A 26465-nucleotide genomic window follows, 5' to 3' on the forward strand; every position below is an offset into this window, starting at 1 on the left:
TCTCTCTCTCTCTCTCTCTCTCTCTCTCTCTCTCTCTCTCTCTCTCTATCTCTCTCTCTCTATCTCTATCTCTAGGTTTTTCTATACTGCAGGCCATAATGGAGGCTGCAGTAGGTAACGACTGGCAGGTGACCGCCCGCTCTGTTAGCGGCACAACAGATGCAGCAGAGTTCAAGCGCATCATTGAGGAGATGGACAGGAGGCAGGAGAAGCGCTTTGTGATTGACTGCGAGGTGGACAGGATCAACACCATATTGGAACAGGTGAGCCTCAAACTCACTGCACATGTGGTAACAGCTGTAGATTAAATAATCAAACAACTACACTGGCCATCGAGCCCTTTTGTTGCTTCCTGCTTTAGTCACATGATTACCAAGCAAATTTAAAGTTACAAATATTAATGAGCCACTCCACTAATTTTACATGTTAATTTTAATAGTTATGGTGATCTTGAGTTAGACTGGGTGATGACAAATGTATAACAAAAACTGTGTATGTGTACGAAATAGTGCAGAAAGAAGAAAAAAAAAAGAGTATTGTAATATATTGCAATATGTATGTACGTATGTTTAGTATTGTCACGATATATATATATCGTATCGTGACACGTATATCGCAATAGGTATGGTACCACGAGGTGCTTTCCAATACACATGAAAGAGTATGAAAGACAGAGTTGCTTACCATGCAAGGAGGACCTTTTTTCAGAAAAAGAAGAAGAGCTAAAACCCAACTGTGCGCTACCTGTCCAGCACCAATCAGCATGCTCACAAGGTTACAGACTAGCGGGTGAACATAGCGGAGTGTTTAGCAACTAAAGAGCCACATTATTTCCTCAGAAGTTTGTGGAAACAAAACAAAAATAGATATTGGACTCGACTGAAACGTGGCTCCAAATGAATGCTAATGTTGCTGTGCTTTTCCTACTGTGACATGTCAAAACTTCTTCCAATAAAAAAGGCCTATTCAGTATTTTAGATCTAAGATCTAAGACCACTAAGTCTTACTAAGATCATTTTTGTTCCGCTGCTTGTTTTGCATGTGAGTTTTTCCAAATAGCTGATGTGTTCTTTCCTTGAGTTTGTGTAACCTCATAAAGACTGCGTTAAATTGAATGTCAGGCACAGCAGTAGGTGTGAGGAGCTGCGTTTGGTGCTGTTTGGTTGCCAAGTTGGAGGCCGACTTGTTTGAAATCCAGTGCGTGTTGTTGAAGCTGCCCGAGAGCCTGAGGTTGAGAGGTCCGAACGTGAGCAGCAAATTTGAGAGACCACTGGATGAGGCATCCTTTTTAATCCCCTCTAACCCCTCCTTTCCTCGATCACGTCCATTGCCTGCGGAGGAAATGAAAGGTCCACCAGTCCTTGTAGTAGGGGAAACACAATTACCATGAATAGATGAGTGGCTATTATGCCATGCATCTCTTCTGTTCGGCTGCCCCGCTCCACCCTACACTCCTCTGCTTGCTGCTGCCTGCTTACAAGGCAATCAGCTCCCACTTTGGATTCTGCTCGTTAACATTCATTTAGTTATTGGCTTCTCTCTGCCTCACAATATCCCCTCAACCAGTGTTCGTTTCCCTTTTTTTTTTCAGGAATCAAATTAGATCCCAGAGTCATAGTTTAAAGCAGAATGGCTTTAAGTATTAATTTTCTGTGTCTAATTTAATTCTTGTGCTGCACATTTCCTTCCTTTACCATTCAGGCACTATACTGGAATCTATTTCCTCTTTGTGTTAAAACTATGCATCAGCTTTTAAGAAAAGCATTACAAATCACATGTTAGCCATATTAATGGTTGCGTCTTTAATTGATCCCCCCCTCCTGCAAACAATAATAAGGATGCAGAGCAATAATCTGTTTGATGTTCTTCTGTTTCTTTCTTTTTCCAATTAATTAATTATTTATTTTTCATCTAGAGGGACCTCTTTTCCTTCCTCCAACTATCACCATCAAACATTTTTCTCCCTTAACTTTGTTTTAGCACAGAAGGGGAAAATAAAGCTTTTACAACAGCTAACCTTCAAAGCAGCAGTGTGCTCAATTGTGCCCCTTGTTTCAGTGACAACCTCAGCGTGGGATTTTCTTTTGTTCATGGAGCTAATTGAAATAATCTGGCTAGCTCTACCAATATGGATGAGTCACAAGCATTCAGGGAAGCTGCTGGACTTCGCTCTGCAGCCACCCCCTATTGGGCCATACCATTATACTTTGAAACAGGGATGGACTTTCCCCCATGAGGGCAATCACACCAAAAAATGGCACCCACTGTCAGCTATGTGGAAACCCGCTGCTTCTACCTGCTATTGTACTTCTATTAGCCAATGATTGACGGATAGAGTTTCATCTCTGGACAGGAGGGAGAGTTTGAACACAACCTGTGTGCCGAGGCCAGCGTATGCGCGTGTCGCTTCAATCCGTCAAGGTCACTGCTGTTGAGGGAGGATCATGAGGCATGGACAGATTCAGCCACCTGATTGCTGGGGGAAATGGGAATCAGCTCAGTGGCTTAGTTTTATGATTTCTGTCTGAGTAATCCCAGCACACAATGAGCGTCTTTATACCAGGCAGTGCAGTTCATGGTGTATAGAATAGGCAAGTGTCGAGCTTCCACAATTCGGTTCAAATTGTTCCACACGAAGAAGACTCTCTGTGCTGCTGTTCATTAGCACCGCTTTTGATCCTGTGGCTGCTAATGCTGTGGTCCTGCTGGGCCTTTGTTGCTCTACTGCAGTAGCTCACTGTACTGTCAGAGTTTTTCAGCATTTCAAATGTTCCTCAATTATTAAAGGGACATCCACTTGTTCTGCATTTTCTCAATTATTGTACCCAAGTACAATTTGCTTTTTAGTTTGCAGTTATTAACTGAGTATAGGTACTTATTTTTCTAAAATATACAGATATATAAAGCAGTTAAATTTAGCTCCACCCCTACAAGCTATGACATTAAAATGCTGCTCACACTTTAAGTATAATTTGCCTTTGCCTGTATTAAACAGTATATTATTATATACAGTACATGTACAGTACACTGTAGTATGTAAGTTTATGTAAGTATTTACTCTACCAATCGATGTATTCCAACCAGGGGTTCAGTTATTTTCAGGATTGATCTGTCGATTGTTTATAGCATAAAGTTTGAGAACCCCCAGGTGGCATCTTCAAATGTCTTGATTGGTTTGAAGTATACAAAACACAGAAAAGCAGCAAATCCCTTCTTTCAAAGGCCCTTAAAGCGTATATTCTATAGACCAACGAATAATTACTTTAACTTTGATTGATGCTTAGCTATTTAGTCATGAATTTAATGTTAAAAATAAATGTTTCCTGGGGCTTTAAAGGTGCTAAATTTGATATATTTAAATCATTGATATAGCAGCAAACTACTATTTGCTATGTTAAGAAATAGTGGAGTAATGACTACCTAGTTAGAAAATGACTATTTCACTATCTCTCCTTCTCTGTGTTGTTACATGAGCTTCTCTGTGCGTTGTTGACATAGACGGACAGCTCAGTATGTTTTAGTGCTTGTGAGTGTGCTCTACTGGCTAGCTCAGCCCTTCTGGCCGCTTTGCACTTTGCACATGTGGCGGTTACAGCTGATAACGCTGTCCCAACCAATGCCATTGTCGTGGAAGAGTAGTGCCCATCATCCGATTCAGAACTGTTGCTGTTGGTTGCACCGTTCGCACCGTTAGCTTCTAGCAGCCGGCTCAGCCTTCGTCATCCCTCAACCACAGATATGATCATAGATATGCTCTGAATTTTGAATTTGGCCCCTTTAAGAAGCTCGTACGAGCAAATAGTTTACCTTTTTATTTCATTGACACAGGTTCTTCATTGTCATAATTGTTGCACTTTCATCCTATGTTGACTAATCAATTATTTGACGAATGATTTCAGCTCTCGTTGCAACCTGTGCTTAGGTGTTGGACAGCAATTTCTCTAAATTGACATTGACTCATCATACTTTTAGCACACAAACACACTGGATGTACCTCATCTTCAGTCGTAAGCACACTCAGCTGAATGTCACTTTTACTAGCTGCATTTATCAGTTGACATGATGTAGAAATGCGGTAAGGAAAGTATTTGCATACTGCTGCATCAAGCGCAGTTTTGTTTGCTCCTATAAGAGCAGAGTGAGTCTCCCAACAAATTTGTTTTGGGATGCTGAGGAGAATGTTACACCCGGGCTATTATCATTTTATGCAATACCAACCGCTCAGGATTTGTCGCTCATAGGACTTTTCCATCAATATACTGCACTGCAGATAAATTAACCCAATGACTTCCATTCCTTCCCTTTCGACAAAGACGGGAGAGCCTCTGCCAGCTCTGCTCGCTGAATCATATCCAACAAGCGTGTTTCATTGAACCGTCTAGGTTTATGATATTATATGCTGAGAAAAAATGTTTGTGGCATTAAAAAGGGGCAAAATAAACAAGAAGTATGATTGAATATGAGATAATCATCTCTGTATTACTACCGCTCTTCGTAATGATGATTTTTCAGAGCGAGTATGTGTGTGTGTGTGCCGGTCTCTTGAGAGCCTGCATGTGTGTTTGACTGTACATGTGCTCATGCCTAACCTGATCCATCTATGAGATTGCACATATAGCATCATATCTGCCTTAAGGCTCCATCCTGGCCCTCTTTCCTCCAGGGATTTCTGTGCTGGAGTCTGCTCAGAGGCAACAACCTGCTCATCACTAGTGTAAAGAGAGGCAGGCAGGAAAAAAAGAAATAAGAGACGGCGTCTGGGACAGGCCCAGGGCACGCAAGCTGTTCAAAGACAGACAGGCAGTGAGCCCTCTGCCAGCCGCAAAGCTGCATTTTCATGCAGGAAAAAAAAAATAATACAATAAGAAGTGAAAAGGATTCACAGAATGAGGAAAAAAAAAGAGCGGCACATTTGGGGATTTGTTAGGACAACATTCTGCCGCCTGTAGAAGCATGAAGGGTGGCCACATTGCCTCCCCATGGAGAATTAGAGATCCTCCATATCCCTCTCTCTGCTTTTGAATGAAGGACTGCAAGGACAATCCCCAGTTTGGATGTTTTTATAGAAAAATAAATCGTGTTGTATCTAATTCGAGAAAGGGAAAGAAATCTGACCATGGGAGATAAGGAGTCGTGGGAGAGGGAATGAATGCACGATAGATTGCCAGCAGCTGATAGAAAAATGCCAGCAATAAAAGGAAGATGCTCAATCAGGGTTGTGGATGAAACGATGAAAAAAGGGAGCAATATCAACGTCGTGTAAAGCAGGGGGTGACATTTGTGTGCTCATGTAACACATTGGCAAACACAGATGTAACTAGAGGCATTACAAGGGGAAATCAAATCTGAATGGATGTACTGTAAACATTGAACCCTCACAGACATTCAAACCTCCCTGATTACTTTTGACTATGTTTTCTGGTAACACTTCCTGGCATGTCTCTCAATTTGCTCTAAAAGATAGAGGCGGAGAGAGGCAAGAAAGGGAGCTAATGCCTCTACTGATATGAAAGGTGCTCTTGATCTCAACATCGGCTTATTGTCCCCGGGATACTGAGAGAAGGGCTGACAGAAATATAGCCAAACTCCCCCCTGCTCGACGTAAAGCCGGGGATACGTAGTGTTTTCAAATCCCTAGCACCAACCTTGGCTGTTGAGGGCCATTTACGGACTGCGATTATAGAATTAAATGGGATTATAGTGTTATCATTAAACAGAATGTGACCTGCTGACTCCACATCTGAATTGGAAGCTGAGACCGGTGCGCTTTGACTCTGACGATTTGCGTGTGTAGCTATAAATGTGCTAAGAACACAGTCTTATAATAGTACAGTCTGTAAACCAGAGAACCTTTTTCTTCCATTATCAATCAAGCTAAATTACCCCGATCATTTTCAGTGAAAGAGGACATCTTGCTGTTTCGGAGCCAAGCTTTGCCACACAAACACAAGGGCGTACCAGCTGCAGTGTCAGCGATTCCATCCTCCCAAGCTATCACATCTCACATTGTTAGGTATCTCAGAGCAATGATATACATGATCATCTGAATATGAGTCAGGTGTTTCTGAAATGTTCTACATTTGGTCAAAGGCCAACACTTTATGCCCCTGCCCTCTTCAGCCCCATGTAACGCCACTGCCAAGAAAAGCATCTCAGCCTCAGCTGCCACTGGCTATTAATTAGAGAGCGCTCCACCAAGAGCACTTCTACCAAGAGCCTTGAAGCAGAACTGGAGACTGAAGTAGACGAAGGTCCTTTTGTGTCAAAGCATATAGCTCTAATTCACCCTTCTGCCCGTCGTGAATTACATGTGAAGTGGACCACTTTGATAACGTTGCAGCCGCAAATGATATGCTGCTTGTTATTAACACTCTGATTAGTAATGCAAATATAATCTACAGTGATATTTAAAGGTTTGAGCCAGAAACAGAAAATGTCCTGTCACTACAACCTCGACCCTGCATCCAGTTATTCCCCAGAAAATCAAGGACGGGATCAATGATGTGAGCAGGATTTTTACATTTTTTTTAATTAAGCTGCGTCAAGATGTATTCAGAGAGTTACACTTCACCAAAGTTGGTTCGTAAGAGAGAAACCAGCCATGCGATTAAGTGACACGATAATGTATTTTTTTTCGATCAGTTGTTTTTGCCGTGAATACTTTCACACACTACGTGAATATTACACGGTGAAAAAGCTACTTTTTTCCGGAGAAATCTTTTTTTTCAATTTAATCAATTTCGATTTTTGTGAGCTTGCGCACCTCAAATAAGGGTATCAACCAATCGAACGGGTTGAATTGTGCCCAAAAGATATATTCATTAAACAAAAACACGGAGGCTCTGTAGTCCAAACCAAGATGACAACCTTTCCAACTCTTTTCAACCTTAACAAAGATCCACATTTTCTGATCTTATTTTTCACAATAAAAGCCCTAGACATATAATACTTGAAGACGACTATTTAGCATTTTCGTGTCGTTCAGTGGTCAATGCGCCGGTGTGTAAATGCGTTAGATGATATATGCTATCTTCAGATTTAATCGTCAGACGTGACTTCACCAGCAGTTTGTTATTATTACCATAAGTAGACAATTACATAGCAGTAGTAACACTAATAATTCCACTTTTGAATGTAATTATTAAAATAATGAAAAGGTAATTTACTAAATGTGTGCCACAATAGAGGTCTGGCTTTCTAGTCACAAATAAATTCTTTGAAGTTGACTTCAAGCAAAATACTGATAAAATATTTGTTGTGGTGGAACAAAGATTCATATCTGATCACCCTATTTTTCATTAATATGATTTATATAATTTCCTAAGTAAATGCCATGTGGTCAGTGCTTATAAATAACAATTGTTAAATGTTGTCAGAGTATGTTTATTGTCCCCCATGGATGAGCAGTGACCCCCTACAAAACTGGACCGCTGATCCCTTCCAGACAATCGTGGCTTAAACACTGATTATCTTTATAATTATAACCTGCCAATTAATGCTGAAACGACCATTTGACTTATGGGATGCTCAACTTAATCAAAGGAAAATGCTTTGCTCAGCTTCTCCAATGTGAGGACTGTTTTCTTCTGTTTCATATCATTGTAGATTGTAAACGTTGGAGGTATAGAAGGTTTTTAACACATCACCTCAGGCTTCAAAATATTCTGAAGGTCGTTGATTTCTATTGATATTTTATTCAGATTAATTAGTTAATCGAAATATTCCGTACCACTTCGGCAGGGAGTCTGGTCTTTAAGTTTTCATAGCTCTGGAAGAGGCTAAAAGTACTTTCCTCATTATTTGCTCCTTTTCTCCTATGCCTCAGTGAATGGTATGATATCTACAAACTCAGGGTAAGCTATCATTTTCAGTCTGCTTCTTGCTGTGTTGTGGCAAACTCTGCAGTGGAAAGGTCATACTTGGAGGAACAACGGTCTGGCGTTTTTTATTGAGACTATGTAGCTGTAGTTTTACATTTAGGGCTCTATCTCTCTCTGGCGGTGCCGAGGCAGGCCGAGTCTGGATGAGGGTGAAGTCAAGGTCATCCTGGTTGTCTGTCCCCATCAGGCTTTAAAGAAAACTCCAGTCTGCGAAATGCTGGCTCTCTTTCAGCAGCAGAACAAAAGGTGGTGGAGCCAGTTAGCGGATCGATATGAAAGAGGGTACACTGTATGAAAAAGAGGAATGGCATTATTGAAGCACACTAAACACATTTCTTCTTGTCAGTGTCACTGGGAAACAGGATAATTGGTTAGTAGGCTTGTGTTTGTATGTATGTGCTCTCAAGGCGATTAACAGCAATAGAAATCGATTAAAGGCGAATGGGAGACAAAAAATAGGGGAAAATCCAAGGTGTGCAGTAGTTTTTGAAAGATAATGCAAGGTCACCCGAGTCTGTACTGTTGGTGGATATCTGTTTTAGGCTGAAGCCATAGTAGCAAAGTTAGTGTTTAACATTTTGGGAATTACTTTAATTTATCCTCTCTTCAGAAGTGAGATGGGAAGGGGAATATCTCCCTCATGTGATTAGCGTAGCTTAGCATAAAGGCAGGGGGCAACAGCTAGCTAAAGGTGTCATAAAAACAATGTCTTCCAACACCTATAAAGCTCATTCATTAACGCATTGTACCTCATTTGTTTAATCCCTTCACAAACAGTGTTGGGAGATGGGTTTTTTCCCTAATTTTGCTAGCTGTTTCCCCTGAAGTCTTAATGCTAAACTTAGCTAATCAAGTCCGGGCATGACTTTCATTTTGTTGCTCATGTCTTATCAAACACATCTGTTCGTCCCACTACATTGTACTTTTGCTTAAATGACACCAGATGTTAATTAGTGAGCTTTAGCTGTTGGTAGTTGTATTTTTTAACTATGAACAGAACCAGCTGTTCCCCTGTGTTTCCAGCCTTTATATTAGGCTGAGCTTATCAGGTCTGGACTCCAACTCCGTAGACATGAGATTAGCATCAGTGTTCTTATCTCACTCTTGAAAGGAAAACTTGTATTCCCCAAAACTATGCCTTCAAATGCCTGTAACTTAACAGCATGGACTGCTGCGCCTTTGTTTACCTAACTAAGCTAATTTTCTTATGTCTTATCTGAGTAAATATTGTTTCAGATCATAGTGTGTTATTGCTCAAATAATATTGGACTTTCAAGAGAATCGCATCTTATCAGCACCATTAAAAGATAGTTATCACCGTCTGCAGTACCGAAGGGATTTCGGGACAGGGCAATCAGCGGTGCATCACAACAAGCAAGAGTGAGATCTGTCCGTCTCGACTGGAGTCCGGTCTTGCCGTCTGCCTAATTAAAGAGGCTGAGGGGAGAGGTTGGTGTGATCTGGCTGGAGGTTCTGTGTATCTCTGTGTCATCAGAGTCTCGCTGTGCTTCATCCCAAGGTTGCGGCTTGTAGCTGTTGCCAGGCCGGATGAGCTGCGGGGCAGCAGGTGGAGGCAGGGGGGTGGGGGGTGAGGCCTTTCTCTGCCTCGCTCCAGGACAGGTGTGAGGAGGATTACGGCCCGAGTCAAGGTTAGCAGCACACGGTGAAGGGGTGTGGAGCTGCGGGGATTTGTCCAAGAAAATTCAGCAGGGCTAAAAGTCTTGAAGTAAGACTTGTGAACAATTACTGGGATCCATCTAACTCCGATGACGCTGCAGTGGAAGTGTTGCTGAGATTATCTTTTTCGTGGAGCAGTCTGTCATTTTCTCATTACTCAGATTGATGGATTCTAAAAAACCAACTCCTGCTTTTTCTGCATTACAATCAGCTCATTTCCCCTTTGTTTCTATTTCTCTTTCTTGATTTGTTCTCCTTTGTCTGACATCCTGCAGTGCTGGAGGTTTATTAAAGCCCTAATGATGGTGAGGCTGTCATAGAATACTGACCCACCCAAGCAGCTTGATAGCGTGAGTGAAAGGCTTTGTGTGTTTCTGCTCCCTCGTGACCAGTTCTTTGTGAAAAACAACCAATTTCCCCTTTTTTTTTGTGAGCAACCTTCAGATTTCCACTCAAGAGGGAGAGAAGTGGTTTATTTTATTCAGCAGGGTGCTCAGTCCAAGCAAGGATGATTGTTTGGCACTATTGTATACAGTACTTGTGCACTTAGGTCAGTTTAAGTTCAGCCTAAATTAATAGCTGTAATTGTAGTTGAAACGGGTGAAACTAAAAACGTCCTTCATAGATTTTTATTACTTTTTTTTTTGCACCATCAGATGTGAAGATACACGTTTGTATTTCATTACTCAGCGAGAATGTCGTAAACGATCCACAGTAACAAATACCCAACGTCCCCGGCCTAACACGCACACGCACACAAACAGATGATAAACTGACAGTTTGTTTTCGTGACAGAGCCAGAACATGTGCAAACATGCTGATTGTGCTGTAAACTTGTGTGTTTGTAGAACACAGATGAAAAAGGAGACACGTTGTCAGGTTTCTGCATGGCAGCCACTCAGAAGTCCATCTACAGCAGACTGCAAAAACTCATAAATAACAGACCTTATGAGGCCCGGTTAAAAACCCTGTCCGGCATGTAATGAGAAAAAAACAGACAGGGCAATTTAGAGTCTCACTATTTGATTTATCTGTAGGCCCGGAAAACAAAAGGAAGCAGCAAATCTAGAATAAAAGGCAGCATATGGTTGGTTCTACGGCGATGGAATGGCTTAGAACACCACTTACTATTTTCAGACAGGCTGCGTGGGTTGAAACATGCTGTTATGCTCCAAAGGTGTGATATTTTCAAAGCAGAGCGAGATCCACTTCTTACCGTCTCACTGTAAATTCCTTTGAAATGTTTTTTTTTTTTCTTCGATTTCTTACCTTCTGTCCAACAGTTGCCGAGGCCTCTTATCTCTGCACCTTGAATGACTTCAAAGTGAGCAGAACATTTAAGGGTGTTCCACATTGTTTCTCTCTCTCATCATCAGCTCTTTACTTAATTATCACTTCCTCTCGCCGCACCCTCTCCCTCTTGTTGTTCCGCTATCGACTCTGCTTTGTTTCAACTTCAGTGGGATCCAGCGCGCTCGCAGGGCGCTGCTGCATTTACAGAGACTGTTGTGGCCGCTTATACGAGCCGTGGCTCTTAGCTCTCGTCTCATGGGTGGTTTACTGTTTACTGTTTTCTCTCCCATAGGTTGTGACCCTGGGGAAGAACAGCCGTGGTTACCACTACATTCTGGCCAATCTCGTGAGTAATAGCCGAGCTGCTCCCCTGGGAGGGTGTGGAACCAGCTTTTTTTTTGTTGCATGTGATGGGACTTAGTCTCAGCCATGAGCACAAATGTGCATGTGCAATAAGTGGATTATAAGCTTTTGTATGAAATCAGGGAAAAACACACGCTCTTTTTTTCTCCCTACTGTATATATATATATATATATATATATAGGGTGTGTTCTGTTTGTTCCCCGTGTCTAATCAATCACAATCTGGCAGTCTGACCACATTGCATATTGACCTAAATGAATATATTCATATTTAAGTATAGTTGAATGTCCTGAGCAATAAATAAACAGCATTTAACCTTTTTAACCATCTTTGGAGGGCAGCCATGTTTTCCTCCCACTCTAAATGTTCATTTAGCCTTGATATTAGCATGAGCGTTCTAAAGTGGAGGCCGGCCCTGCTCTCACTTGCTGATCCCCTGCTGCTACTTCCCCGACTTTAGAAGACGTGATTATGCAACAGTTGAACACGTGTCCTTGCACACCATGACACAATGCTGCTCTTAAAAAAAACAGCAATTTGACCATAAAAATAAATAACTCATGTCACAGCTCTGGGGCGAAGAAGGACGTTTACAGGCTGCTTGAGCAGCGGAGGTTTTTGAAATGAATTGTAAAATGTTTTTTTGTTTCGTTTTTTGATCTGAATAAAAGTAGACCACCTGGTTGAAGTAAAACTATTTTGACTTCTACCTGAGCTGACACAAACTCTACCGGCAGGTTTCTGTAAATAAATGCAGGTTAGCCTGCACCACAGCTTGTAAAGATGTCAGTGTAAAGGCAACACGTTGCTCTCTCAGCAACTACAGCAAGCTGATGATAAAACGCACCTGGCACGCTGCCAGAATGTCTGCAAATATTTTATGGTGCTTCTCCCCAGAAAAACATGTGACACAGGTCATCTCCTCCCCTGTTTTCCCTTTTGTCTCATCTCAGGGATTTACTAATGTGAGCTTGGACAAAGTCTTCGCCGGTGGAGCCAACATTTCAGGTTTTCAGATAGTCAACCCTGAGAACCCGATTGTGCAGCAGTTTATGCAGCGCTGGGAGCGGCTGGATGAAAGAGAATTCCCAGAAGCCCGAAACACTCCTCTGAAGGTACTTCGCTTGCAAGGCCTTTCATTGCGCATGCAGAACGCAACGATCATCCCTTCTGAAGTGCTCTCTATCGGTTCTCCTCCTCCTCCTCTCATCCTCTGTTTGCCTTTGTCATTCTGTCTCCCTCCCACCCCTGGCCTCCTCCTCTCTGCTTTGCATCCCTCCCAGCAATCAATATAGTGATAGGCGGTGCAAGGCAAGGTTATATCGCAGCCTCAATTTACATCTAATTAAACAATGATCAAGGAAGGAATGGATTTTGAATGGCATCTAATTCGATTTTGTCATGCTGCAGTGGTCAACAAACAAGTGACTCAAACCGTCAGTGGGGAAAAGGTCAGGCGAAGTTGGAGGAGAAGTGCGTGGGAGATAAAATCACGTATTAATGCTCTGTTTACTTCCCGAGTCTGCACTAAAAGTTTTGAAAGAGGTCCTGACCGTCTGACAAGTCTTGGCTTATCTAATCACATCTGTCTAATCAAGCTATTTTTGTCATGAGCAAGGCATCAGAGCTTGCACCCACCCACCCCACACACACTGACCTGACTGGGGGGGGTCACTGACATGAATCGGCCAACAGCAACTCATGGACTGCCCCGCTTTTCACCGGGATTCATTTTACTGCAAGCAGAGTCATTTGAAAATATCAAATAAAAGTTCGAACCAAAGTGGTTTGAAACTATTCTGTTTTACTCTTAGAAAACATATCCCGAGTGTATATATATATATATATAAAGGCTTTACTACAAAAACTTCTTCCTCTCACCATGTGTTCCTGTCTCACAGTATGCGCTGCGTTCTCTTTGATTTTGTACAGTACACTTCAGCTCTGACCCACGATGCCGTCCTGGTGATAGCAGAGGCCTTCAGGTACCTGCGGCGCCAACGCGTGGACGTCTCTCGCCGGGGCAGCGCTGGAGACTGCCTGGCCAATCCCGCTGTACCTTGGAGCCAAGGCATCGACATCGAGAGGGCTCTCAAAACGGTAGGGGCTTGGAAGAGAAACACAGAGACGGGGGGGGGGGGGGGGGGGGGGGGGAGAAAGAGATAGAGAGAGTGGCAAGCTGATAACTAAAGAAGAGGCTAGAAGAAGTGAAGCAGAGATGGAGAGTGAGACTGTGATAAAGATGGAAAGTGACAGAGAGAAGAGAAGAGAGCGCAGAGCTGTTCTCCTCCCTCTGCCCCCAGATATCTCTGCACAGAGCTCACTCAAATCCATGTGCTCATTACCATAAAACTACATCTTTTATTAAAGCGTATCCAGTTCATCATTTGATTAACAGACTGCTCGCACTCTAGCAGCTCCATGGACACGAGCACCTTAATGCCAGCTAGATATGCAAAGTGATGGCTATTACACATTCCCCTGTGTCTGTCTGTCCGTCCGTCCGTCTGTCTGTCTGTCTGTCCCTCGTGGCAGGTCCAAGTGCATGGTATGACTGGGAAAATCCAGTTTGACAACTACGGCCGCAGGACCAACTACACCATCGATGTTTATGAGATGAAAACAGGTGGGCCGCGGAAGGTGAGTCGGAGCGGTGACCTCCGTCAGCTCTCATCCATCAACAAGTCAGATCCAGACCTGATCTAAAAGCCTTTAGTGAACACACGGCTAACAGCTGGCACACATCAAGGTTGCCCTCATTACTTGTCAAAAGTGAGGAATTTGGCCAATTCTAAATGGTTTATTGATCACCTGTGCTGAAGAACTAAAGTCAGTGAATGTTGGCAAAATGTGTCAGAAAGTTGCCCTAAACTATTTTGAGAGAACTGATTAAGCAAGATTGTGTGAAAGAAGACACAAAGAAATACTCAAACAAGCCTCTACCTCCGTTCATTAAAGTGCTGAGGTCTTTCCCAGTCATGTGGGACCAGCAGGCCTGACAGGACAGTGCAGAGTTATGCTAATTGCCTTTCTCTACCTCTGTTATGTAGCAGCACTGATGAGCTATCCCAAGCATCACACGCCACACAAATCACACACAGCCTGCGATCTGATAGCCCAAACTGCCCTCGCAAAAGAATGACAGAAGACTATTTCGATGCTGTGTGATATATGATTTTTGGTCTCTCTCGTGACAATAATTACCATTCCGATAACCGATTACTATAATAGGGAACCAATAATTCCTCTGGCTCCTCTTCAGTATGGTAATTCCCGGCGGTTCGTTCACATTATAACCGGTACCGTATGATGACCTCTGGTTTTATTTCACAAGTTCCAAGCGACAGTTGTGAGTTTCTCGTTAGCTGGATAAGTGTGGGCTCAGTCTGATAATGCCGCCTGCTTCCGAGGCCTCCCAAAGCCCACGCTTTCAGTTAGCATCACACAGCCCTTACAGCCGTCTCTCCGCACAGCCAAACGGAGAGGGTGGAAGGAGTGTGGGAGAAAGGAGGTCAGGGGGAGAGAGTGAGAGAGTGAGGGAAGATGAGTCAAGTGGGGCAGCAGTTTGTCAGGACCTGCAGCCCCAGTCACCCCACTGACAGTTAGAGGATGAAGCTTCTTAACTGTGACTGTCATGAGTGATGTATGGGCTGATATCTGTCCATGGTGCTCTGCTCAGGGTGGGATCAGGACTCTGCCTCTGGAGCAGCACTCCATGGCACAGCTCCACCACGGTGTGTCCCCCCCCCCTCCAGCAGCACTTCTCAAATATCACTGTCTGGCAAGAGAGCGTGAGGGAATAAACATTTACAGCTTTCTCCAGTCTTGCAAGTGCACTAACTACATCCATAACGGTAACCACAGTTATGGAGCTGACGTTTTGAGAGGTTTGCTGCTTTCTAGCGCCTCCACTTGGTGTTTAAAAACTCTGCACTGTTGTACACCTGTCTGGCCTGAACATTTAAAGATCTAAGGCACAGAAGAAAAAAAAAAAGAAAAAAAAAATGCGGACCAGATGTGACGAGGAAAATCCCAGCCAGCAACAGTTAGAATATTGGCAGCAACATATGCAACACGTTTCATCGTGAGCCAGAGCAGCCATTATTTCAGATGGGCAAACAAACAGTTGACATTGGTTTGACTTAAGCATCTGTACAGCAGAGTACAGAGAAAGCTGCAACGGCAGACTGTGCAGAAGAAACTGTGGAGCCACTGGAATATTATGCTAAATTATTAAACGTGTATGCAGTTCACAGGCCTGAATATCAATTATTTACCATAAAACCTGGGAAGCTGAAGGTTGGGTGGGGATTGAAGTTGTCTGCCGTATGCTCATGCAGCTCAGGTCCTGCAAATTTGGCTATTCGAACGGATGTAGATCATAAATACCAATAGTATATTATCATAATATCTTTGATCATGACACTAACTGCATGTTGAATGTAGAAATCTAATTTTTTTTAGCATTCTGTTCATTCTCTGCTTTTTTTGGTCAAACTTTATGGCAGCAGGCCTCTGTGAAACGCAGCGTTGTTTTAATGAGCCCGGTACCGTGACAGTTCCCAGCAATACTTAGACGTGTCCCTGCTACATATATTACATGTCCTCAGCGTGCTGGAATGCATCACTAACCACGGCTTTCTCTTTGCAGATTGGGTACTGGAACGAGTACATGCGATTTGTAAATATTATGGACCCGCAGGTCTCCAACGACTCCTCAGTGGAAAACCGAACGATTGTGGTCACTACTATTATGGTACACTTTCCATGCAGTTTTAAATGTTTCACGTATTCTGCCACTCAAGGTCATGGTGTTGATTCCAATGAGTGATACATTCTGTCCTGGGCGGGTAGAACCACATCTTTTTTGTGTTGCTTTCCATCCACTCACTACATGTTGAAACAGTCGGTCCGACACGGGGGAGTGTTTCAACTGTATCCGTGTGGGTGTCAAAGCATTTTGATTTTCCATACTTCAGTGGCCTGTCGTAGCAGTGACATCACAATAATGGTATAAATGATAATGGTTGACTCCATCAATTACAAAAAGCATACAAACGCATACGTAAGTAGACCTGTCTGTCCTCATCAAGTAAATGTTCAATGACACTTGGGATAGACTAGCCGCAGAATGACTAGAGGATGAAACTGCAATGGTTTCCCAAGCTGGGCAAAGCAAAATAAACAGTATTAGAGGAGGGATAAGCAGGTGTGGGATTTTTTTTTTCCTCGTTATCGCCTCTCCAAACTATATTTTGTATTGCTCCTACATGTGATCTGTGTTGAAGTATAACTTCCAGGCAATGATTTTGGAGGGATCGTTTTTCTGGGAATTTTCCCAGTGCAAAGAGTGATAAACAAACAACATAACTTAGATGTATTTATTTTCAACTAAATGTTTCGGACTCATTGGGTAGCTGGATAGCCATTGAAAATGTAGTTATATTATAGTTACGCTGACGTCGTACCTCATTCGCTGCAAGCAAACATTTTAAAGTGATAAAGAAAGAGTGTTTGGAAAGTGACGATGATCTCTTTTATTTATGCACACTTAGATCATCTGTATTCCAAGGCGTAAGCCGACGTCGCTCCGTAGCAAAAGGAAACATTTAAGATCTGTAGATGACAAATACAGTGAGGAGTTAACATGTGTTAACTCGAGGGGAACACTCAATAGTCCGAGGTGAGGGGATACGTTCAGCACAGAACAAACAAACCATTGCTCTCCTACTTGCACTCTAATTGTGTGTGGCTGTAATGACAATGCCTGCTCTCCTGAGCAGTCCTATTGTTTGGTAATGATGATGTGCTCAGTCAGAGAAAAGACGAGCTGCACCAGCGTTTTGGAAAGGAGAGGCAAACTAGCACGATCCTGCTCTCCTGATGTAATTATTATAATAATAATTACATCAGGAGAGCAGGATCGATTATGGAGTATTTTTTTTTGTTGCATTTTTCTGGAAAGCAAATAACGGCTCTTTTTTTTCTTCTTTTTTTTGGAATGAAGCGGCCTTTAACTGCGCATTGGTGCAATGTGCTTGAATATGTTGAGATACTATGGGCACACTCGGATCCCTCTCCTGTCACTGGCATTTACTTATGAAACCCATCCCCATTCCCATCCCCACCCACCTCTGAGCTGACCCACACCTTGCCTACCAATGACTCCCAGCCCTAATAAAACTCATTCTGGCCTTTTGTCTTCTCCTACAATAAATGAAAGAAAAAAAACAAAAAAAAAATGTCCTTCCCTTAACCCTCCTTTAATATGCCACAGAGTTGCACCCTTGGGCTCAAAATGGGTTGGGTGCATTGGGCTTGGTGTCTGCTGGCTGCCACGGCTTGATGGAAGCAGTGTGACCACATGATCATGCTGCTGTATAGTTATGCATTCGCGGGGCATCATCTGTATATGCATGACTGCATGGATGTGGTTATAGCAGCTTATGATATTTTGAATCTCTGTGTGTGAGTGTGTGTGCGTGCGTGTGTGTATGTGTGTGTGTGTGTGCGCACGGGCACATATGAGTGCATGTATGCATATTTCTGTTGAACTGAATGTGTACCAGGGCATGGGAGTGAATAAACCAGCGTGTGTTTGAATCAACAGGAAGCTCCTTATGTGATGTACAAGAAAAATTATATGCATCTGGATGGGAATGACAGATATGAAGGCTACTGCGTCGATTTAGCATCTGAGATTGCCAAACATGTTGGAATTAAGTACAAACTGTCTATAGTAATGGATGGGAAGTACGGAGCCCGAGACCCCGAGACCCAGACGTGGAACGGGATGGTGGGCGAACTGGTCTATGGGGTGAGTACTGGGAGCCTTAATTTCGATTACATGACAGTTTGCAAGGAACTTCAACATGAGAGGAGATCTCATTTTTCTGTCTTAAGGTTATCACCAACCCGTTGTGAACTCATCAGCTCTTGCCCAGTTTAAAGTCTAAGGCTGTCTCAGGACGCTCTGCTGTGAGTGAATTTGTCACATGCAGCCTCAAGCATTGGGGGAGTTGGTGATCATCTTGAGACGGAGAAAATGAAATCATTTCTCAGGGCTGTTCACTGCCATTAATCCTTTTTGCTTAGCCTAGAAAGCTCTCTCTCCCTTACAGTTGCAAACAGAGGTAGGTACATGAAAACAATGAGTCCATATGGCAAACACACTGTAATCACTTTGATGAATGAAAGATTGTATGCCTTTGAAGTGATTGTGTAATTATGTTCAATGTTTGATGTGTATGATGAATACGCCACGTTGTAAATTCGCAGCTGAGAAAATGTGCTTCAGAATCAACAGCTAAATGGTGGTTTGCGGTTTGAAACAACAAGATCCATATGTGCTGCGCTTCATAAAGGTTGAGCCTCTCACATTAAGGAAGGGTCACGCCGTGTTTTACATCTGACAGAGCGCTCGGGCTCTCGCAACACCTCAGGCGGTCCAAAATGACGCCCCTCCTTTTTCTCGCCTTTCTCCGAGGCCACGGTAGTTGAACAGGGGCCAAATGCAAAATGCATGAGGGCGAGGCTTCCTCATCTGTTCAATTTCCCAACTATCAGCCTGCGAGATTGCTTGGTTTGATGTGCTATCGCCACCAAATTATCTTTCAAATGGGAAAAGTCCAGTCCCTGCAGATGGAGGGTGAAAAAAAATATCCCACTCACGTCGCTGTCAAGTCTTTCCAGGCCTGTAATTTTAAAGCAGGTGGGCCGGGACTAATAGTTTTGTACATTTTGACCTTTTGACCAGTAAATTAATTTGATTTTAGTTGTCTTTTAAAGGTTAGGCCCGAGGCGGCTCTTTATTGCTTTGTTTCGCTCAACATTGATTGAGTGCTGCTTACGCCTGCACGAGGATTAAGTGGTTATAGCCCCTTCACAATGCTGTGTTGACAGGGTAAAGAAAACAGCCATGTTTATTGGGTCTATTTGTGGTGCTCCTAGTTTGACCTTGTAAGAAACACGTTCCGCCTCGCGCTGCTTCAATCCAATGTTTTCTCAATTTCGACACAGAAAGACAATACAGAACAATGCAAAGAATTGTCCCGCTTTGAAGAGGAGCAGTTATTTAATAAATCACATGCACGCTAGCTGCAGTAACACTGTCTAATGTGATTAATTATTTTCCTTTGTTTATCCCGCTTTTAAAGAGAAGCCCATAGTGATTTCTAGAAAGGCAGCCCCACCTCCGTGGACGTGTTTTGATAACGTAATGTGATTGAAGCAGCAGAGCAAAGGCGGGAGATAAAGAGGAACAGCTTGGAAAAATAAAACATAAATAAAGCTGATGCCAGAATAAGCCGTGTTTGGGAAATCCAGCCTACTGAATGGCATGTGATGAAGTTTACACAGCCAGGGCTTGCTGATTTTTTTTCCTTTCTTTTTGTGTAGACAGCAACCTCTTTACTGAATACTCTGCTGTTTAGATGGCACCCATTACGCTTGTTCTGAAGACATCACGACTGGTTTAATATGCAGTTGTAATTTAAGCAATACCATTAGCGAAACAGCAAGTCGAAAAGTAAGACGTAGTTTAAAATTGCTTGTTTTATTGCCCAAAGTTTCACCCTCAGTGTCTCCTGGGGTCCTGATTAAGGAGACATTTGGTCAAACATGACTCAAACACCCATCTGCCTCGGCAGATTCTTTCCAAGCTGTTTCTCTGAAAGTCTAGCAGGGCCCTCGTGAACTTTTTCGTCTTCTAATTTCCCAATGTGGCAAATATTCAGGCAAATATCTCATACACATTACAGTTTGAGTGTCAAATGTATTAGCTAACATCCCAGGTCATAACCCTGTGCAAATGCTACTCTGTTTTTTTTCCAGCCTGCCATCAATTTTCACAGCCGGTGGCTTATTTCTTATAATTGTGTGTAAAATGTGCTAACAACATTGTTTTATTCTTCTCCTCCAGCTCCAGGCATTCATAACACATACATTTAAAATATCACTTTTCTTCATGCAGGTCTTGACTAATGCTTGCTGTGCATGTCCCTGTTTCCAGAGAGCAGATATAGCTGTTGCCCCTCTCACCATTACTCTGGTTCGAGAGGAGATGATAGACTTTTCCAAGCCCTTTATGAGCTTGGGCATCTCCATTATGATAAAGAAGCCCCAAAAGTCCAAGCCTGGCGTTTTCTCCTTCCTGGACCCGCTGGCCTATGAGATCTGGATGTGTATAGTGTTTGCCTATATTGGGGTGAGCGTGGTCCTGTTCCTGGTCAGTCGATTCAGTCCTTATGAGTGGAACCTCGAGGAACAGGACGAGACCAAAGACCCCCAGACGCCCCCCGATCCACCCAATGACTTTGGCATCTTCAATTCCCTCTGGTTCTCACTGGGCGCCTTCATGCAGCAGGGCTGTGACATCTCCCCCAGGTGGGTCAACTCCACAGTAAACACAAAGAGTGCACAACAGACGGCAGTAGAAACAAAAAAATTGATTATTTCACAGCCAATGAAAGACTTTGAGTAGAGCACATTTTAAACAGCGCATGCTATTCTCCTTGGAAATGTGCTGTTTTGGAGAACTGACGCAGCACCGGGTTGATTTACAAGGAATTTCTGATTACCGGTGCAATTAGGTACATTAAACACAATTGTTAGCATCTTAGCACAGTTGATGGGCACCACATGTCCCCGTGTAATTACATTCTGTTTCCCCTCTCGCAGGTCTCTGTCGGGCCGTATTGTCGGTGGTGTGTGGTGGTTCTTCACCCTCATCATCATCTCCTCCTACACAGCCAACCTGGCTGCCTTCTTGACAGTGGAGAGGATGGTCTCTCCTATAGAAAGTGCCGAAGACTTAGCCAAGCAGACAGAGATAGCATATGGCACTCTGGACTCAGGCTCCACAAAGGAGTTTTTTAGGGTGAGTAAGTACGAGAAAACTGTTTCGCACACACGGCACCTTATCAATCGGACAGTGGCTCGTTTGCTTTCGGGTCAAATGTCCAAAATATGCGAAGACATAAACAGTTTGCACTCAGGCATGGCGCATCATAAACATGACTTTGTGTAATGTCCTTTATAGATTCCTCCTTGCAGCATTTCCATTTTGTACCTTTAGTGCAGCACTTTGACCCGCACAAGATTGCTCCAAATGAGGCATGTTGACGGAGAAGCAGTTCTTGAACTCTTATGACATGAACGTGAAATTTATGCGGCAGATCTGCAGTGTGCAACCTTGAGGCACTGGGGCTGTCAGCAGAAAGTGTGATAACAACGTTGAAGACTCAGAGGTGATAAAAACAGGAGGCTAATCAAAGCATCCACATCAGGCTCAAACTCAGAAGGGTCAGCTCATGAAATATAATTAGCTAGCTGGCCATGGCTGGCAAATTGGACCTGATGAAGAAGAGCCCTGCAGGTCAGACGGAGCAGTCTTAAAGACAGTTCAGATGGAATAAGCAATACGTCCATCGGCATGAGGGACTGGCCTGGCAATTAAGTCATAAATTAAGTAAAAATCTGAAGCAAAAGTATATTAGGCTCTGAAAGGCAACCACATGCTCACTGTGCGTGAGTTAAACGGCGCTGCATATCTTTAAGGCGATCAACCTTCTGCTGTGAAATCCGTAGATGTCTGAACTTGTGGCGTGGCCGCAAATAGCGGACCAGTCCTTTGTACTAAGTCAAAGTAGAATTAATGGAACAGCACTCTGCCTATGATGACGAAAAGGCAATATGACAGTCTTTTATCCTAGGCTCCCTCATTAGTCATCAGCAGGAGAGAAACGATTCATATGTTTCACAGCTGCAGACTGTTGGCAGAGAGAGCTATTCATTTGTATTACCCCTGGGTTGAATTGCTCAGAACAACGAAGCGCAAAATCAAATTCATGTCGGTGTTGTTGTTTTTTTTTCGGACAAAGAAGGACAAGATGGCGTCTGCGGTGTTTGGTTTTTAAATGAGGTTTGTTTCTTAGGAGCTGGTTGTAAGAGGCTGTAGAGTGTGAAGATAATGCTGTATGTTCTGGAACACATGGCACATGACATGCATGACAGCAGCACTCTGTTCTCCATACAACACCTCACAAAGCCTGTCATCAATTCTCCCTACATCAGAGGTGCTGCACAGGTGTATATACAGTGTATGTCTTCGTGTCATAGACATGATGGATGGCAATTACAGATTAGGTTTCCAGCCTGACAGTGGAGCCACCCGGTAGAACAATCCGAGAGGTGGTCGAGGAGTCGCGGTTTTCTTGTATTCTGTATAATGAGTGTCCTAGTTACATCCACAAGTTTTCAAATAGGAAATGACATGTGTGAACTGCTACTCCAAGGGACTTTTAATTAAAGCTGTAGCGGGCTGACAAGGAGAAAAACACACTGATTAATAGGAGTTAAAGTTCTATTTCAGATCTGTTTCTCAGGAAATACATTCAGCCTTAATTAGACCCATACGGTATCAGCCAGCTGGAAATTTTAAATCAAGTCCAATATTTCAAACACGACATATGTCATCATCTCTGAACCCCCCCCCCCCGGGCTTCAATTTTTGATGATTTCACTTGGTTTATGTTATAAAACTGCCTGACAGGTAGAACAAACACAGTCATGTTTGAACATGTGTTTTTCTGCTCTCTTTGTAAGCGTAAAGCAAAAAAATAAGATGCAGTAACTTGACTATGGCCTGTAGAGCTATAAAACCTCCTGACTCTTATTATGATGTTTTATGTTTCTAAATCAGTCAAACTATCTCATTGTCGTCTGTGGTTTTGAGATCCTCTCTTCTTCTAGCTCCCGAAACATTGACAGCTTGGACATACGGCTCATTGTGTGTCTTTATTTGGTGGTGGGAACGAGGGGGAGCTGCAGAGGAATGTTCAAAGAGAGAGGTGTTAGAGTAGAGCCCAGAGAAAGCCCCTGATTCGGCTGCTCACAACCAACTAGGACAGATGGTCTGGGAATCCATTGACGTGCCCAGTGGAAGCCTGACTGGCTCTAGGCGCTTGGCAGAGCAGCTCTACCCACACTTGGCTCCTCTTCCCCAGACTGCCCTGCTTGTTTGGGCACCCTCTTCTCCTCTGTCTCCAGCCTGTCTGTTGCTTTACCTTGAGACAATGCCGGATAGCTTCAAGCTTTGTGCTGCTCTTCCTCAACGCAGCAGCTGTCGTGCGCCGCTGCACCACTTTGATTCGTATCATAATTTGAATTCCTGTCATGGTTCTTTTCATGCAGTCAGATGAATATTTGTGTTTTGGATGATGATGAGAAAATGATGAGCTGTACCAACGAGGCCATGTCTATCCCCTTGATGAGGGTTTTATCCCATCAAAAGGTTTGACTCGGTTACATTTTGAATTGTTTGAAGGAGAAGCTGGATCGTAATGGTTGCTGGGATGATAAAATGGGCTGATGTGGCTGTTTAATTAAGTGTAAAGACCAGGGTGAGACCATCAAAGGCAACCACGCTGCTGTCCCATCATGCACCTCATTTAACAGCGTAACAATGAAAGAATGATAATTGCACTGAGAAATGAGACGGCAGCATTGTTTTCTGTTCCCCTCAAAAGATTATACATCACCCAAAGCCTCAACAGCAAACACCATGCATCCTACTGATGTGCAGGTGTAGTGGAGATGGGAACAACAGCTTGAGTGCAGTCACCAATGCATTTTACTAAGCATGAAAATCAATTTCACGTCTCAGCTACTGTGGCATCGACGCTATAGCTTCTGCATGGTCCAGTTTTCTTTATGCAGAGCAGACCTGCATTAGTCCAGGGTTGCACGAAGAGAAGCCGCCAAGGAGAATTACTCAAGACATCCTAAGGTTGCCCCGCAATCACATGCAGCACAATTCCCAGAGCTCTTGTCACTTTGTGTTTCAATACAGTGCAGAGTGAAGGGGAGGCTGCGATAAAGATTAGAGCCTGTTTGCATAAAAGAGAAAGCTGACAAAAGTGATGATAGACTAGTGCGAGATAGGCATAAACTCTGAGGAAATGCGCCGTCCTCAGCGGGCCCATTCGAACCTTAGATGAGCAGCAACAGCAGGAGCGAGAAGAGCTATAGTAGTCCAGCAACAAGCATCAAAGACAAGCAATTGGTATTCAGGGCGTAGCTTCACTTCAATGACAAAGTACATCCCCAGAGCCTCAACTTTCATTTCTGTATACTTGAGATACAGGTAGTCCTGACATGCAGGATATTGGGGGGAAAGCGGTGATGTCCACAAACCAAAATGTAAAAGAAGTAAAGTAGAAGGAAATGTAGTTGTGGGTGGCCTTTAGATGCCACACAAGCAGTGGACTGTATGTGAGAGCAGCCACAATGAAAGCAGCCTGCAACGCCAAAAGAATAAAAAATGAATGAATAAAAAGCAGGCTGCAGTTCGAAGGGTAGTGGACAGAGGTCTGGAATTGCTGCATAACTGAGAATCAATACAGATTAAGTGGTTGTTTAGAATGGAAAGGGCAATTGCTTTGACTTTGGACTTTAATCACTCGTCTCAGACACTTTAATCACATTTTCGGGGATTTCTGGAACGACAAAATCTCTAATCTAGATTTACTAATGATCTTTCAAAAAATACAGGAAAGAAAATCTCGCTTGTCTTTCTATCTTCCTTTTGGCTTTCAGTGTGTAATGGAAGGCTTTAAAAATGTTAATGTTTCTGGCCAATGAGCATTTTCTTCTCTACACTGTGAAGAGATACCTACAGGGTAGCCTGTTTTAGAGAAAGAGAGTAATACTTGTATCTTCTAAGGCCGTGGTAGGCAAATAATGGCCTGTGGGTCAAATCTGGCACTGACTGCAACAAAAATAATTGGGTTGAACATAAAGGTTTTGCTTAAAAACATTTAACTGTACATTTGCAATTTAAGTACAAGGCTCAGGTAAATCTCAACAAATACAAATTATAAGTAATATGAATAAAGTATGAATAATGCAATCCACTTCTTCTGAAATAAAGTACTTTTAAATTCAAACACAGTATTCATTTCACAGACAAAATCACCTGCTGGCTGGTGAACATTGCGGAGCATTTAGCACCTAAAGAGTTAGATATTTCCCTCAGGAGTTGGTGGTGACTTAAACAGATCTAAAAGGGTGACTATTGGACTTAAATTCATCAGGTGGCAAAGAACCTAACTAATCCAAATGTTACTCCACATCTGCTGGATGTGTAGATGACAAGTTCAAAATATAAGGGTAATAGTTGATACGTTTTGTTTTTACAGCTTGTTTCTGCTGCCCCCAAGTGGCCAACAAATCAGTTATTGTAGGTTTAACAAAAAATATATGACAAAAATATTTCAGGTATCCTTCGCCCTGTGAAACTATTTTGGCCCACCAGTGATAAAAGCTAGTAATAGCTGGCCGATGCTTGTACCTCATTGCCAACCCCTGCTCTAAGGAAACCTTAATTTGTATGCACATGCATTAGAGTGCCAGTTTTCCTCTGGCTTCCCTCTAACCTTGTCTTCCTGAAGGCAAGTCCTGTTCTCTTTATTTCACATAGGTCACCAGGCTGGAATAAAAGCCGTGACTTTGTCTTTGACTATTTTGAGACAGCAGGAAACTCACTGCGTCAGACAGATTTGCACCTACACAAATGATGTAACTGTGTCGTCTAGGTAGGAGGGCTGGCTGAGATCCACTATTTAGGTACTTCATTATGAACAGAGCAACATTATGATTGCTTTGGTATAATTTGAAGACATTTTATTGTTAATATAGCAGCAAGCCTCTATGTGCTATGTAAAGATACATTGGAGTAATGTCTACAACTGCTACACTCTGCACTGCTCTCATATGGCGGCAACAGCTGACCAACCAATTTGTCGCGGAACCGTAGCACCCAGCCTCTGGTTCCACTTTTACCTCTGTCAGCACTGTGCGTTGCCGATGTTTGCGCTGTTAGCTCTGAGCGGCCGCCATGTTGAGAGCCGTTTAGAGGCAATAAATATGCTGTCAATTTCAAACTTAGTGCCTTTAAAGGAGGGATGGATAATGCTATTCGTAAGTCACCCAACATAGACTCGTGTTCCTTTTTGCTTTCTACAAATAAAATTTAAAATGTAACCTCTCCCTCTTAATTGTGTGGAAGCTCCTTTAGGATACAGCAGTATGCTCTAACAGGGCAATTATATGGGGTGAAGGAGAGCCACATGTATAAAGCTGTATTTATGGCCGACTATAATTGCTCAACAAATTGTCTGTTCATTGATGATGGACTTTTGCAGTCATTATTCCCTAATTGAATTTCAAATGACCACCGTCGACCGGAGTGT

General features: G+C 43.0%; 1 protein-coding gene across 3 annotated transcripts in view; it reads left to right on the top strand.

Moving 5' to 3' along the window:
• The window catches only part of gria3b (glutamate receptor, ionotropic, AMPA 3b), a 75161-nt gene that overhangs the window by 38712 nt on the left and 9984 nt on the right, over nucleotides 1-26465 (top strand). For all 3 annotated transcript variants that reach the window (XM_031858090.1, XM_031858089.1, XM_031858091.1), the window contains exons 4-12: nucleotides 76-263; nucleotides 11143-11196; nucleotides 12168-12329; nucleotides 13147-13314; nucleotides 13750-13854; nucleotides 15866-15970; nucleotides 17825-18031; nucleotides 20225-20598; nucleotides 20893-21091. In XM_031858090.1, coding sequence (XP_031713950.1) covers nucleotides 76-263; nucleotides 11143-11196; nucleotides 12168-12329; nucleotides 13147-13314; nucleotides 13750-13854; nucleotides 15866-15970; nucleotides 17825-18031; nucleotides 20225-20598; nucleotides 20893-21091 — 1562 coding nt within the window. The remainder of the gene's footprint in view (nucleotides 1-75; nucleotides 264-11142; nucleotides 11197-12167; nucleotides 12330-13146; nucleotides 13315-13749; nucleotides 13855-15865; nucleotides 15971-17824; nucleotides 18032-20224; nucleotides 20599-20892; nucleotides 21092-26465) is intronic.

This window comes from Anarrhichthys ocellatus, unplaced genomic scaffold (assembly GCF_004355925.1).
Source record: "Anarrhichthys ocellatus isolate YVR2014 unplaced genomic scaffold, GSC_Weel_1.0 scaffold19, whole genome shotgun sequence".
NCBI lineage: Eukaryota > Metazoa > Chordata > Actinopteri > Perciformes > Anarhichadidae > Anarrhichthys > Anarrhichthys ocellatus.